We start from the raw sequence: 14,991 nt of genomic DNA, 5'->3' as shown, positions 1-14,991 counted from the left end.
CTGTTCTATTGTGATGTCACTATAGTGTTCTCCTTTATGCCATGGTTCTGTTCTATTGTGATGTCACTATAGTGTTCTCCTTTATGCCATGGTTCTGTTCTATTATGATGTCACTATAGTGTTCTCCTTTATGATATGGTTGTGTTCTATTGTGATGTCACTATAGTGTTCTCCGTTATGATATGGTTCTGTTCTATTGTGATGTCACTATAGTGTTCTCCCTTATGCCATGGTTCTGTTCTATTGTGATGTCACTATAGTGTTCTCCCTTATGCTATGGTTGTGTTCTATTGTGATGTCACTATAGTGTTATCCTTTATGCCATGGTTCTGTTCTATTGTGATGTCACTATAGTGTTCTCCTTTATGCCATGGTTCTGTTCTATTGTGATGTCACTATAGTGTTATCCTTTATGTCATGGTTCTGTTCTATTGTGATGTCACTATAGTGTTCTCCTTTATGATATGGTTCTGTTCTATTATGATGTCACTATAGTGTTCTCCCTTATGCCATGGTTCTGTTCTATTGTGATGTCACTAGAGTGTTCTCCTTTATGCCATGGTTGTGTTCTATTGTGATGTCACTATAGTGTTCTCCTTTACGCCATGGTTGTGTTCTATTGTGATGTCACTATAGTGTTATCCTTTATGCCATGGTTCTGTTCTATTGTGATGTCACTATAGTGTTATCCTTTATGCCATGGTTCTGTTCTATTATGATGTCACTATAGTGTTCTCCCTTATGCCATGGTTGTGTTCTATTGTGATGTCACTATAGTGTTCTCCTTTATGCCATGGTTCTGTTCTATTGTGATGTCACTATAGTGTTCTCCTTTATGCCATGGTTCTGTTCTATTGTGATGTCACTATAGTGTTCTCCTTTATGCCATGGTTATGTTCTATTATGATGTCACTATAGTGTTCTCCTTTATGCCATGGTTCTGTTCTATTGTGATGTCACTATAGTGTTCTCCTTTATGCCATGGTTCTGTTCTATTGTGATGTCACTATAGTGTTCTCCTTTATGCCATGGTTGTGTTCTATTGTGATGTCACTATAGTGTTCTCCTTTATGCCATGGTTCTGTTCTATTGTGATGTCACTATAGTGTTCTCCTTTATGCCATGGTTCTGTTCTATTATGATGTCACTATAGTGTTCTCCTTTATGCCATGGTTATGTTCTATTCTGATGTCACTATAGTGTTCTCCTTTATGCCATGGTTCTGTTCTATTATGATGTCACTATAGTGTTCTCCTTTATGATATGGTTATGTTCTATTGTGATGTCACTATAGTGTTCTTCTTTATGCCATGGTTATGTTCTATTGTGATGTCACTATAGTGTTCTCCTTTATGCCATGGTTATGTTCTATTGTGATGTCACTATAGTGTTCTCCTTTATGCCATGGTTCTGTTCTATTATGATGTCACTATAGTGTTCTCCTTTATGCCATGGTTCTGTTCTATTCTGATGTCACTATAGTGTTCTCCTTTATGCCATGGTTCTGTTCTATTATGATGTCACTATAGTGTTCTCCTTTATGCCATGGTTGTGTTCTATTGTGATGTCACTATAGTGTTCTCCTTTATGCCATGGTTATGTTCTATTGTGATGTCACTATAGTGTTCTCCTTTATGCCATGGTTCTGTTCTATTATGATGTCACTATAGTGTTCTCCTTTATGCCATGGTTATGTTCTATTCTGATGTCACTATAGTGTTCTCCTTTATGCCATGGTTCTGTTCTATTATGATGTCACTATAGTGTTCTCCTTTATGCCATGGTTCTGTTCTATTATGATGTCACTATAGTGTTCTCCTTTAGGATATGGTTCTGTTCTATTATGATGTCACTATAGTGTTCTCCTTTATGCCATGGTTCTGTTCTATTATGATGTCACTATAGTGTTCTCCTTTATGATATGGTTATGTTCTATTGTGATGTCACTATAGTGTTCTTCTTTATGCCATGGTTATGTTCTATTGTGATGTCACTATAGTGTTCTCCTTTATGCCATGGTTATGTTCTATTGTGATGTCACTATAGTGTTCTCCTTTATGCCATGGTTCTGTTCTATTATGATGTCACTATAGTGTTCTCCTTTATGCCATGGTTCTGTTCTATTATGATGTCACTATAGTGTTCTCCTTTATGCCATGGTTATGTTCTATTGTGATGTCACTATAGTGTTCTCCTTTATGCCATGGTTATGTTCTATTCTGATGTCACTATAGTGTTCTCCTTTATGCCATGGTTCTGTTCTATTATGATGTCACTATAGTGTTCTCCTTTATGCCATGGTTCTGTTCTATTATGATGTCACTATAGTGTTCTCCTTTAGGATATGGTTCTGTTCTATTATGATGTCACTATAGTGTTCTCCTTTATGCCATGGTTATGTTCTATTGTGATGTCACTATAGTGTTCTCCTTTATGCCATGGTTATGTTCTATTATGATGTCACTATAGTGTTCTCCTTTATGCAATGGTTCTGTTCTATTATGATGTCAATATAGTGTTCTCCTTTATGCCATGGTTATGTTCTATTCTGATGTCACTATAGTGTTCTCCTTTATGCCATGGTTCTGTTCTATTATGATGTCACTATAGTGTTCTCCTTTATGCCATGGTTCTGTTCTATTATGATGTCACTATAGTGTTCTCCTTTAGGATATGGTTCTGTTCTATTATGATGTCACTATAGTGTTCTCCTTTATGCCATGGTTCTGTTCTATTATGATGTCACTATAGTGTTCTCCTTTATGATATGGTTATGTTCTATTGTGATGTCACTATAGTGTTCTTCTTTATGCCATGGTTATGTTCTATTGTGATGTCACTATAGTGTTCTCCTTTATGCCATGGTTATGTTCTATTGTGATGTCACTATAGTGTTCTCCTTTATGCCATGGTTCTGTTCTATTATGATGTCACTATAGTGTTCTCCTTTATGCCATGGTTCTGTTCTATTATGATGTCACTATAGTGTTCTCCTTTATGCCATGGTTATGTTCTATTGTGATGTCACTATAGTGTTCTCCTTTATGCCATGGTTATGTTCTATTCTGATGTCACTATAGTGTTCTCCTTTATGCCATGGTTCTGTTCTATTATGATGTCACTATAGTGTTCTCCTTTATGCCATGGTTCTGTTCTATTATGATGTCACTATAGTGTTCTCCTTTAGGATATGGTTCTGTTCTATTATGATGTCACTATAGTGTTCTCCTTTATGCCATGGTTATGTTCTATTGTGATGTCACTATAGTGTTCTCCTTTATGCCATGGTTATGTTCTATTATGATGTCACTATAGTGTTCTCCTTTATGCAATGGTTCTGTTCTATTATGATGTCAATATAGTGTTCTCCTTTATGCCATGGTTATGTTCTATTCTGATGTCACTATAGTGTTCTCCTTTATGCCATGGTTCTGTTCTATTATGATGTCACTATAGTGTTCTCCTTTATGCCATGGTTCTGTTCTATTATGATGTCACTATAGTGTTCTCCTTTAGGATATGGTTCTGTTCTATTATGATGTCACTATAGTGTTCTCCTTTATGCCATGGTTCTGTTCTATTATGATGTCACTATAGTGTTCTCCTTTATGATATGGTTATGTTCTATTGTGATGTCACTATAGTGTTCTTCTTTATGCCATGGTTATGTTCTATTATGATGTCACTATAGTGTTCTCCTTTATGCCATGGTTCTGTTCTATTATGATGTCACTATAGTGTTCTCCTTTATGCCATGGTTATGTTCTATTGTGATGTCACTATAGTGTTCTCCTTTATGCCATGGTTATGTTCTATTCTGATGTCACTATAGTGTTCTCCTTTATGCCATGGTTCTGTTCTATTATGATGTCACTATAGTGTTCTCCTTTATGCCATGGTTCTGTTCTATTATGATGTCACTATAGTGTTCTCCTTTAGGATATGGTTCTGTTCTATTATGATGTCACTATAGTGTTCTCCTTTATGCCATGGTTATGTTCTATTGTGATGTCACTATAGTGTTCTCCTTTATGCCATGGTTATGTTCTATTATGATGTCACTATAGTGTTCTCCTTTATGCAATGGTTCTGTTCTATTATGATGTCAATATAGTGTTCTCCTTTATGCCATGGTTATGTTCTATTCTGATGTCACTATAGTGTTCTCCTTTATGCCATGGTTCTGTTCTATTATGATGTCACTATAGTGTTCTCCTTTATGCCATGGTTCTGTTCTATTATGATGTCACTATAGTGTTCTCCTTTAGGATATGGTTCTGTTCTATTATGATGTCACTATAGTGTTCTCCTTTATGCCATGGTTCTGTTCTATTATGATGTCACTATAGTGTTCTCCTTTATGATATGGTTATGTTCTATTGTGATGTCACTATAGTGTTCTTCTTTATGCCATGGTTATGTTCTATTGTGATGTCACTATAGTGTTCTCCTTTATGCCATGGTTATGTTCTATTGTGATGTCACTATAGTGTTCTCCTTTATGCCATGGTTCTGTTCTATTATGATGTCACTATAGTGTTCTCCTTTATGCCATGGTTCTGTTCTATTATGATGTCACTATAGTGTTCTCCTTTATGCCATGGTTATGTTCTATTGTGATGTCACTATAGTGTTCTCCTTTATGCCATGGTTATGTTCTATTCTGATGTCACTATAGTGTTCTCCTTTATGCCATGGTTCTGTTCTATTGTGATGTAACTATAGTGTTCTCCTTTATGCCATGGTTCTGTTCTATTATGATGTCACTATAGTGTTCTCCTTTAGGATATGGTTCTGTTCTATTATGATGTCACTATAGTGTTCTCCTTTATGCCATGGTTATGTTCTATTGTGATGTCACTATAGTGTTCTCCTTTATGCCATGGTTATGTTCTATTATGATGTCACTATAGTGTTCTCCTTTATGCAATGGTTCTGTTCTATTATGATGTCAATATAGTGTTCTCCTTTATGCCATGGTTCTGTTCTATTGTGAATATGTCACTATAGTTTTAGTCTTTATTCCTTGTTTGTGATCCATGATATGATATCACTATAGTGTTAGGGCTAGTTCACACGGGGCCAATGGAGCAGATTTTGACCGCGGATTTCGCCTCAAAATCTGCCTCCATACAATGGAGCCCTATGTGAAACGCTAGCGTTCGATTTTCCTCTAGCAGAACCTTTCTGCTAGTAGAAAAAAGAAGCGACATGACCTTTCTTTAGGTGGTTTCCGCTTGAAGAAATGAATGGCAGTCAATGAGAGTCGAAAAAAAACGCCTCACAGTTTTTGGTCACAGTTTTGGCAAAAACCGCGACCGAACCCGCGAGGCATTTTTTTACGGTCCATTTACTGTCCAGGAAGGGGAAACCGCCTGGCGTTTTCTTAAGCAGTTTTTAAAAACCGCACCAGAAAACGTTCCAAAAAACGCCTCAAGGTCCAAAAATGGCTTCCTAAAATCAGCGACGCGGTTTTCACGTGTGAACTAGCCCTTAGTCTTTATTCCATGGTTATGCTGTATTGTGATGATGTCACTATAGTATATTTGTCTTTATGCCATGTTGTTTTCTATTTGGATGATGTCACTATAGTGTTAGAACACAACCATAGAATAAAGACTGTGACATCATTATACTATAGCAGAACAATGGAATAAAGACTAACACTCTAGTGAAGTCACCACACAACAATACACAGTAATAAAACACGTACATAGCACAGTACACGGCACTTACAATAGGAGCCTAAACAGTGGGATATGTTCTAACCTTCTGTCAGTATACACAGGTTGCTTATTCCATAATATACATAAAACAGAGACTAAAATACGATAATAATTAGCCTTATGTGTGTGTGAGAATAGTTCCCAACTGCAGAAGGGATGGATTAGAGGAATAAATACCATGAAAAGATAGTAATTACAGGCTGACGTATAGACGCATGGCGGCACCCTGACCCCCTGCACATGTAGGACACGGAGACGCACATATATGTGGCCTCATTTACAGTAACATCTGACAAATTCATGTCTATATATAAGCATTGAAAGAAGACCCAGCTAAGTACTTTGTCCCAGAAAAAAAAAAGAAGAAAGTAACACATATGTCTTTCTGTTCTTGAACGATGTAAACTTGCAAAATATCTATAGATTAAGGTCCGGTTCGTGAAAAGACATGTGTAAATGTCTATGACATCAGCAGTCGTGTATAGGCCGCAAGAACACTGGGAAAATCTACAAGTCAAAGCAGCAGTGGCAAGAGGACGTGAACAAGTCTCGATTCATTGTAAATTGTCCATAATATTGTGGTTAGGACTAACCAAACCAAGAGTAAGAAGCAGATAAAAATCCAGACAGGACTCCCAGAATAGAAAGTGTCCGCTTACCCCACCCACATACTGTGATTGACAGCCCACCCTGTATCAGTGTGTATACACAAAGGGCTGTCACTGACGACGTGTGGGCGGAGTAATCAGGACTCTTATTGTCTCTCCTAGGAGTCCTGTCAGGATTTACTCTGCTTATACTCAAAAATCCTGATACAAACCATATAACCCTATATATCACAGTTTGTCTCCCTTTATCATATAAACCTATATATCACAGAGCTCAGCTCCTCTCCCCTACCATATAACCCTATTTATCACAGAACTCAGCTTCTCTCCACTATCATATAACCCTATATATCACAGAGCTCAGCTCCTCTCCCCTACCATATAACCCTATATATCACAGAGCTCAGCTCCTCTCCCCTACCATATAACCCTATATATCACAGAGCTCAGCTTCTCTCCTCTACCATATAACCCTACTAGCTGGTACCCGCGACTTCGTCTGCGGTGATTGTAGAAGTGGGTATATACAGGTGTGGGTAAGGTTTTCGTAGTGTGTATAAGGTATGGGATATGAAATGTAAGTTTGTATCTTGTTTTTGCTGTAATTCAGAGAATACGTGAGACTTTTGTGTTGAAGGTAATTTGTATTTGAGCTGCTATACGGTGTTGTGAGAAACTTTACATAGTGACTTTGGGACAGAAGTATTTGAAGTTAACCCTTTCCCGCCGATGGCATTTTTTGATTTTCATTTTTGACTCCCCTCCTTCTAAACCCCATAACTTTTTTATTTCTCCGCTCCCAGAGTCATATGAGGTCTTAATTTTTCCTGGGACAAATTTTTCTTCATGATGCCGCCATTATTTATTCTATATAATGTAGTGGGAAGCAGGGAAAAAATTCAGAATGAGGTGGATTTGAAGAAAAAATGCATTTCTGCGACTTTCTTACGGGCTTTGGTTTTATGGCGTTCACTGTGTAACCAAAATGACATGTCTCCTGTATTCTGTGTTTCGTTACGATTCCGGGGATACCAAATCTATATGGTTGTATTTACATTTTGACCCCTTAAAAAAAAGGCAAAACTGTGTGAAAATTTTTTTTTTTTTGAAAAGTCGCCATATTCCGACAGGCGTAACTTTTTTATACGTGCGTGTACGGGGATGTATAGGGCGTCTTTTTTTGCAGGACCAGGTGTACTTTGTAGTTCTACCATTTTCGGGAAATGTTATTGCTTTGATCACTTTTTATTCAAATTTTTATCAGAATCAAAACAGTGAAAAAATGGCGGTTTGGCACTTTTGACCATTTTTCCCGCTACGGCGTTTACCGAACAGGAAATATATTTCTATAGCTTTGTAGAGCGGGCGATTTTGGACGTGGGGATACCTAACATGTATGTGTTTCACAGTTTTTAACTACTTTTATATGTGTTCTAGGGAAAGGGGGGTGATTTGAATTTTTAATATTTTTTTATTTGTTTTTATATTTTTTTTTCCTTTTTTTAAATTTTTTTTTTTTTTTTGCATTTATTAGACTGCCTAGGGGTATTGACATGGGTGGGTGGTGTCGCAGATTGTCAGAGCGGTGGGGGTCGGCAAACATGGCTGCTCCGGAGCGTTAAAGAGAACCTCCTGGAGTATCGGTAAGGTGAGGGGCAAAGTGGTAAAGTATATGTATATGTGATTGTGTGGGGTTAGGGGCGAGGCTGCAGAGGGCAATAGGAATTTTGGGGCTTGCTATGGTCCAAAGTGTGTGAGATTGCAGAGATGGTGGTGTGAGTTTGGGTTTTGTGAGGGGTCCTGGCACAAACGTATGTGCGCTATTGTGACGAAAAATAGCCTATTGCGCAATCGGGTGTAGTGACTATGTTTGTGGAAAATTTCAGCCAAATCGGTCAAGCGGGTTTTGCGTGATTGAGGAACAAACATCCAAACATCCAAACACACAAACCCACAAACATCCAAACTCACAAACTTTCACATTTATAATATTAATAGGATATATCAGATCTCAGCTTCTCTCCTCTATCATATAACCCTATATATCACAGAGCTCAGCTTCTCTCCTCTATCATATAATCCTATATATCACAGAGCTCAGCTTCTCTCTCTCTACCATACAACCCTATATATCACAGAGCTCAGCTTCTCTCCTCTATCATATAATCCTATATATCACAGAGCTCAGCTTCTCTCCTCTATCATATAACCCTATATATCACAGAGCTCAGCTTCTCTCCCTCTATCATATAACCCTATATATCACAGAGCTCAGCTTCTCTCCTCTATCATATAACCCTATTTATCACAGAGCTCAGCTTCTCTCCTCTAACATATAACCCTATATATCACAGAGCTCAGCTTCTCTCCTCTATCATATAACCCTACTAGCTGGTACCCGCGACTTCGTCTGCGGTGATTGTAGAAGTGGGTATAGACAGGCGCGGGTAAGGTTTTCGTAGTGTGTATAAGGTATGGGATATGAAATGTAACTTTGTATCTTGTTTTTGCTGTAATTCTGAGAATACGTGAGACTTTTGTGTTGCAGTTACTTTGTATTTGAGCTGCTATACGGTGTTGTGAGAAACTTTACATAGTGACTTTGGGACAGAAGTATTTGAAGTTAGGGGCCACACGGTGGCTCAGTGGTTAGCACTGCAGCCTTACAGAGCTGGAGTCCTGGTGTTCAAATCCCACCAAGGGCATAAAACCATCTGCAAGGAGTTTGTATGTTCTCCCCGTGTTTGCATGGATTTCCATCCCATATTCCAAAAAAGACATACTGATAGGGAAAAATGTACATTGTGAGCTCTATGTGGGGCTCACAATCTACATTTAAAAAAAAAAAAAAAAAAAAAGTATTTGAAGTTAACCCTTTCCCGCCGATGGCATTTTTTGATTTTCGTTTTTGACTCCCCTCCTTCTAAACCCCATAACTTTTTTATTTCTCCGCTCCCAGAGTCATATGAGGTCTTAATTTTTCCTGGGGCAAATTTTCCTTCATGATGCCGCCATTATTTATTCTATATAATGTACTGGGAAGCAGGGAAAATATTCAGAATGGGGTGGATTTGAAGAAAAAATGCATTTCTGCGACTTTCTTACGGGCTTTGGTTTTACGGCGTTCACTGTGCAACCAAAATGACCTGTCCCCTGTATTCTGTGTTTCGTTACGATTCCGGGGATACCAAAATTATATGGTTTTATTTACATTTTGACCCCTTAAAAAAACCGAAACTGTGTTAAAAAAAATTTATTTGAAAAGTCGCCATATTCTGACAGCCGTAACTTTTTTATACGTCTGTGTACAGGGATGTATAGGGCGTCTTTTTTTGCGGGGTCGGGTGTATTTTTTAGTTCTACCATTTTCGGGAAATGTTATTGCTTTGATCACTTTTTATTCAAATTTTTATCAGAATCAAAACAGTGAAAAAACGACGGTTTGGCACTTTTGACCATTTTTCTAGCTTTGCAGAGCGGGCGATTTTGGACGTGGGGATACCTAACATGTATGTGTTTCACAGTTTTTAACTACTTTTATATGTGTTCTAGGGAAAGGGGGGTGATTTGAATTTTTAATCCTTTTTATTTGTTTTTATATTTTTTTTTACTTTTTTTTAAACTTTTTTTTTTTGCATTTATTAGACCTCCTAGGGGTATTGACATGGGTGGGCGGTGTCGCGGATTGTCAGAGCGGTGGGGGTTGGCAAACATGGCTGCTCCGGAGTGTTAAAGAGAGCCTCCTGGAGTATCGTTAAGGTGAGGGGCAAAGTGGTAAAGTATACGTATATGTGATTGTGTGGGGTTAGGGGCTAGGCTGCAGAGGGCAATATGAATTTTGTGGCTTGCTATGGTCCAAAGTGTGTGAGATTGCAGAGATGGTGGTGTGAGTTTGGGTTTTGTGGGGGTCCTGGCACAAACGTATGTGCGCTATTGTGACGAAAAGTAGACTATTGCGCAATGCAGTGTAGTGACTATGTTTGTGGAAAATTTCAGCCAAATCGGTCGAGCGGGTTTTGCGTGATTGACTAACAAACATCCGAACACACAAACCCACAAACATCCAAACTCACAAACTTTCACATTTATAATATTAATAGGATATATCACAGAGCTCAGCTTCTCTCCTCTCTTATATAATCCTATATATCACAGAGCTCAGCTTCTCTCCTCTCTTATATAATCCTATATATCACAGAGCTCAGCTTCTCTCCTCTATCATATAACTCTATATATCACAGAGCTCAGCTTCTCTCTTCTAATACATAACCCTATATATCACAGAGCTCAGCTTCTCTCCTCTATCATATAATCCTATATATCACAGAGCTCAGCTTCTCTCCTCTATCATATAACCCTATATATCACAGAGCTCAGCTTCTCTCTTCTAATACATAACCCTATATATCACAGAGCTCAGCTTCTCTCCCCTATCATATCCTTTTCTCAGTGCAGCATACATCACCTGATAGGTGCAGTATAAGACTATATGATATATCATAGATCCAGAAAAGTAACTCTGAAGCTCTGGACCCCAGTGCAAAATCAGTAATGGGGCCCCTACCTTAAACCATTTAGAACAGACGTATATTTATTTGGCCAGGGGACCTTAGGGCCCGCTCAAGGACAAGAGCCTGGTAACAACTGCTACTGCTGCACCCCCTGCATATATATGATATAGAATAACTCTTTAAACTACAGAAGTTCTACAATTCTTCTCATATTCTCCATTATCTAGCTTAAAACCCTTAACTACATATGATGACTCTTCTAGTTCTCCAAATTCTAAAGGTAACTAGTCCAGTACATCACTCACCACAACAGGCTTCGGAACTTCTTTCGTCTTCTTGTCTTTCTTTTTTTCCTTCTTCTTTTTCTTCTCTCGCTTCTTTACACCACCTAGTACTTGCAGCTTTGCCCGCTCTTGTGTAACCAGTTCTCTGTAATGTTCATCTATTGGATGGTCCCATGTGGACTGGCCAGTGGCAAAGTTAAAATAATAGATATCACCGGTCACATCCTGGCTGGAAGACAAACAATACGGCTCAATGTCTGCTGGTAATTATTACCACCAATGTAAAACAGAACTCACTACATTTTAGAGGCTCAGTTCAGCTTTTACAGTCGCATGAAAATTAGCAATTTTTTTAACAGCAGAAACCTAGCATTATGCTGCATGATAAATTCCCCCAATATGTCCCGGGTGAGTGGCGAGGGCAGGGAAAGAGACACCAGGGGAGGCTTAAGAGTCTTAGCCACCTCTCTCTTCCCATTGGGGCATCAGGTCAGGGGTACCAATTGCAAAGCTTATTCAGCTGTAGAAGACTGAAATGTGGACCTAAGCGGCTACACTACATGGCTACGGTAGATATTATTATAAATTGTAGCAGCAAAGTGGGGAGGACTTAAATCTAAAGTGATAAAGTAATATCGTAACGTACTATTAAAGCAGGCCAGACATGTAAGACAACTGGTAGCTGTGTATTACTACTCTACTAAGTAGAGGCATCTGTTATCAGAGCAGGTTAGACAAGTCAGACCCAGGAGATGTGTTGACTGGACACTTATTTGATGGATAGCTATCTCCCCTGACCTCTCATTAGAAATGCATGCTCACCATGGTATGGAAACCATGGATACATATTGCATTCTGGTGGATGTTGGACAGGTAAGAAGGCTGTACTTGTCTTGTAAATCCCCTACAGTAAGAGCAGGGTCACATGGTGTGGCAGTGACACAGGTATGATGCACCAGATAACCTTAGTGGACTGCCGCCACTTCAGTTTTTGCTTTGACTGTTAAGTGGGTACAATAAAGATATTTCTCTGGACTCTCTCACACCAATCACAGTGCATTATGGGGAGCACCATCATATCATTAGGTTGTCCAAAAGTTGCATCATTTCCTACAAAAAGTGTTTTGCAATAGGGGCATGTCAGAGCATCCAAGGCGATATGAAGCTTTGAAAACATTACAATCATTGCACTTGCGCCTCACTTGGACGTTTCTTAAAAGCACTTTATCAATGTGGTTCTATTGGACTATCTAAAGATATAATGCTCAGCATAACATCCCCTATAGTTCACAGACCTCGTTGGTGACAGACTTCCTTTAAAATCTGTTGCGGCTGAACGCCACCATGGTTTATGACGATATTAGTATTAGTATGCCAAAAGTAAAGGTACAGTATAAACCCAGCATTTGCCCCACCAGGCCTCAATCCGTGACATCATTTATTTCTTACCATGGTTTCCAATCTGGAGGCAAAGGAACGACGATCCCTTCCCGAGCCAACCACATCAGCTCAGGTTCGGCATCTGGATCAATTCCAATCATTCTGGCATACTCCTGAATTTCTAGAACGTTAAAAAAGAAAATCAGAATAAATGGCTGACCAAGATGATAAATGGTAAGGGATGGAACACTCCTTAAATCTCTCTATGAGGGTACATAAAATAGTAACTTTAGTCTGTGGTTTTTGTAAAGCAAAGAAGAGCAACACTTCACCTACCGTGCTCTTGGGGTATATAGTTTTCATCATGGTCTTCCTCCAGGATCAGCTGATCACCCATTCGAGCCGCAGGAATAGCCAGCATGTTGGAGCTTGACACATTCACAACTATGGAGAAGACAGATGAATAATGGTTATTCAAGTTTATTTCTAATTGGAAAGTATTTTGAGAAATTAATGGCGATTTATCGGTGATACATATATACAGCATATAATGTCAGGTACTATGGTACCCCAGGCTACTACATAGGGCCAGTCTACACTCTACCTGTTATCTTTATATCAGTTGTTGGGGTGCTGCAGGTTCTGTCTTCTATGGATAGCTCCTGTATACTCCACTCTTGCTTATAAAGGTCAGTCACAAGCCACAGACCCCCCTTCTGTTATATCTATATACTCTATAGCCCATATGGACAGATTACAAGACAATATAATATATTCTCTATTTTGGGTATCAGACCCCACTGATATTACCTAAAGAAACTGAAAAGGGCCTTAAAGTACTTTGGCAGCAGCACAAATACCTCTCCTGTCCTGACAGTCTGCTACAATGTGTCATTTTAGGTACAATGTGTCACCTTGGAGCTGTTTAGCTCACAGTTTGGATTGCCTAGTAGACTGGACAACTGTACCAAGCAATCAGCCGCGAAAACCTTTACGCTGAGTTCACATGGGGTATTTTGGTCAGGATTTTAAGGCAGAGTCCACCTCAAAATCCTGACCAAGAAGACGGCTTCCATTGAAATCAATGGGAGCCGGTCAGTTCTTTTTTCCAGGAGCGGTTTGTTCTGGCTCCTGTAAAAAAGAAGCGACATGCTCATTCTTTAGGCGGAGTCGTCTTGCGATTCCACCTGAAGACACTCCCTCCTCTCGACTAGGCCTAATACGGAGCGGAGTGCGTGTATGGATGCTGGTATACTGCACCGGCATCCAGTCGCAGCTACTCGTATTATGGAGCGGAACCTGTGTGTCAAATTCCAGTCCAAAATACCCCGGGTAAACCCAGCCTTAGGGTAGTCTCTAAATACAAATAATGATCTGTGCGGAGTTTGTAGTATCTACTTATTACACAGGATTAGTGAAGCTGCCCTAAAACATAAAAAACGGAAAGGTAATATAAGTGTCAGACATTAGTGTAAGAAATCTCTAGAAATCACAGGATTAAGGAATTGTACAGCGACAGACACTCCTCACTCTCTGGGGAAGGATCATTATTGAGCATTGCCATGTTATTAACCTGAATACACATTGGAGCCTATTATAAGTGGTCCCTGCTCTGTCCTATAAGGATATAGAGAATATAGAGGATGCCGAGGGATCTGACTACAATGTAGCAGCATCTTAGAGAGCGTTCATTAAAACAACACAAAATGTATAAAGAATGAAAGACAAGAAAATGCCAGGAGCTTATGGGATAGCTTGGCATACTGCAAGTATAGTAATACATAGGCACAGAGGGGATGACAGCGCCCCCACCAGCGACACCCTATATACACCATATACCTATATACATATATATCATGTGGTAGATTTGTCACAATGTCATCACACATGGACTGCGCCCCTATACCAGTGCCCCCCTTCCTGTTGCAGAACTACAACCTCCAGCATGCCCAGACTGACTGGTAATACTATGGCATGGTGGGGATAGTAGTTGTGCTCCAGCCATATCTTGTTATAGACTGATATCCCCAGTACTCAGGTGCTTATGATGCAGCTTCTCAGCGAGTATAATCCAGGCCACCCCCTCCTAATCCTATAGGGCTGCCTGTATACTGCTGTGCCCGTCCTGACCCCCGCCGCTCATGTATCCCCCCCTAGGTGTCTGCACTTACCTCAGGCTCCGCTATACACACACGCACTAACGGCTCCGCTTCCAGGGACGCTCCCTGCGTTGCCCTGCAAAAGCAATAGTAACCACTTCCGGGATCGTCCAGCCCGGCAACGAAAAGACTCCTCCTACTTGGATTTCTGATTGGCTAACTGGATCAGCTTCTCGTCCTGATTCGATAATTGTCCTGCCAGTCATTATAACAAATGGGGTGACGTCACGGACGCGCAAAGTCTGACGGGAAATGTAGTCTTTTACTTGGCCATGATGCTGAAGAGAGCTTGAGCTTGAGCTTGAGCCTGAGCCTGACTTTAA

General features: G+C 39.6%; 1 protein-coding gene across 5 annotated transcripts in view; it reads right to left on the bottom strand.

Annotated features, from left to right (window-relative positions):
* CEP164 (centrosomal protein 164) overlaps positions 1-14,783 on the bottom strand; it is a 114,337-nt gene extending 99,554 nt beyond the window's left edge. For 4 of the 5 annotated variants that reach the window (XM_075279696.1, XM_075279697.1, XM_075279698.1 and 1 more), the window contains exons 1-4: positions 14,681-14,783; positions 12,846-12,953; positions 12,579-12,690; positions 11,151-11,358 (exon numbers count right to left, since the gene is read on the bottom strand). In XM_075279696.1, the coding sequence (XP_075135797.1) occupies positions 11,151-11,358; positions 12,579-12,690; positions 12,846-12,930 (405 nt within the window). In that variant the 5' untranslated portion in view covers positions 12,931-12,953; positions 14,681-14,783. Of the gene's footprint in view, positions 1-11,150; positions 11,359-12,578; positions 12,691-12,845; positions 12,954-14,680 lie in introns of those variants that run through there. The other variant, XM_075279700.1, reaches the window with a different exon arrangement.
* Between the last annotated feature and the right edge of the window lie 208 nt (positions 14,784-14,991).

Source organism: Leptodactylus fuscus, chromosome 6, assembly GCF_031893055.1.
Source record: "Leptodactylus fuscus isolate aLepFus1 chromosome 6, aLepFus1.hap2, whole genome shotgun sequence".
NCBI lineage: Eukaryota > Metazoa > Chordata > Amphibia > Anura > Leptodactylidae > Leptodactylus > Leptodactylus fuscus.
The sequence above is the reverse complement of the archived record's forward strand: the minus strand, read 5'-3'. Positions and strand labels throughout refer to the sequence as shown.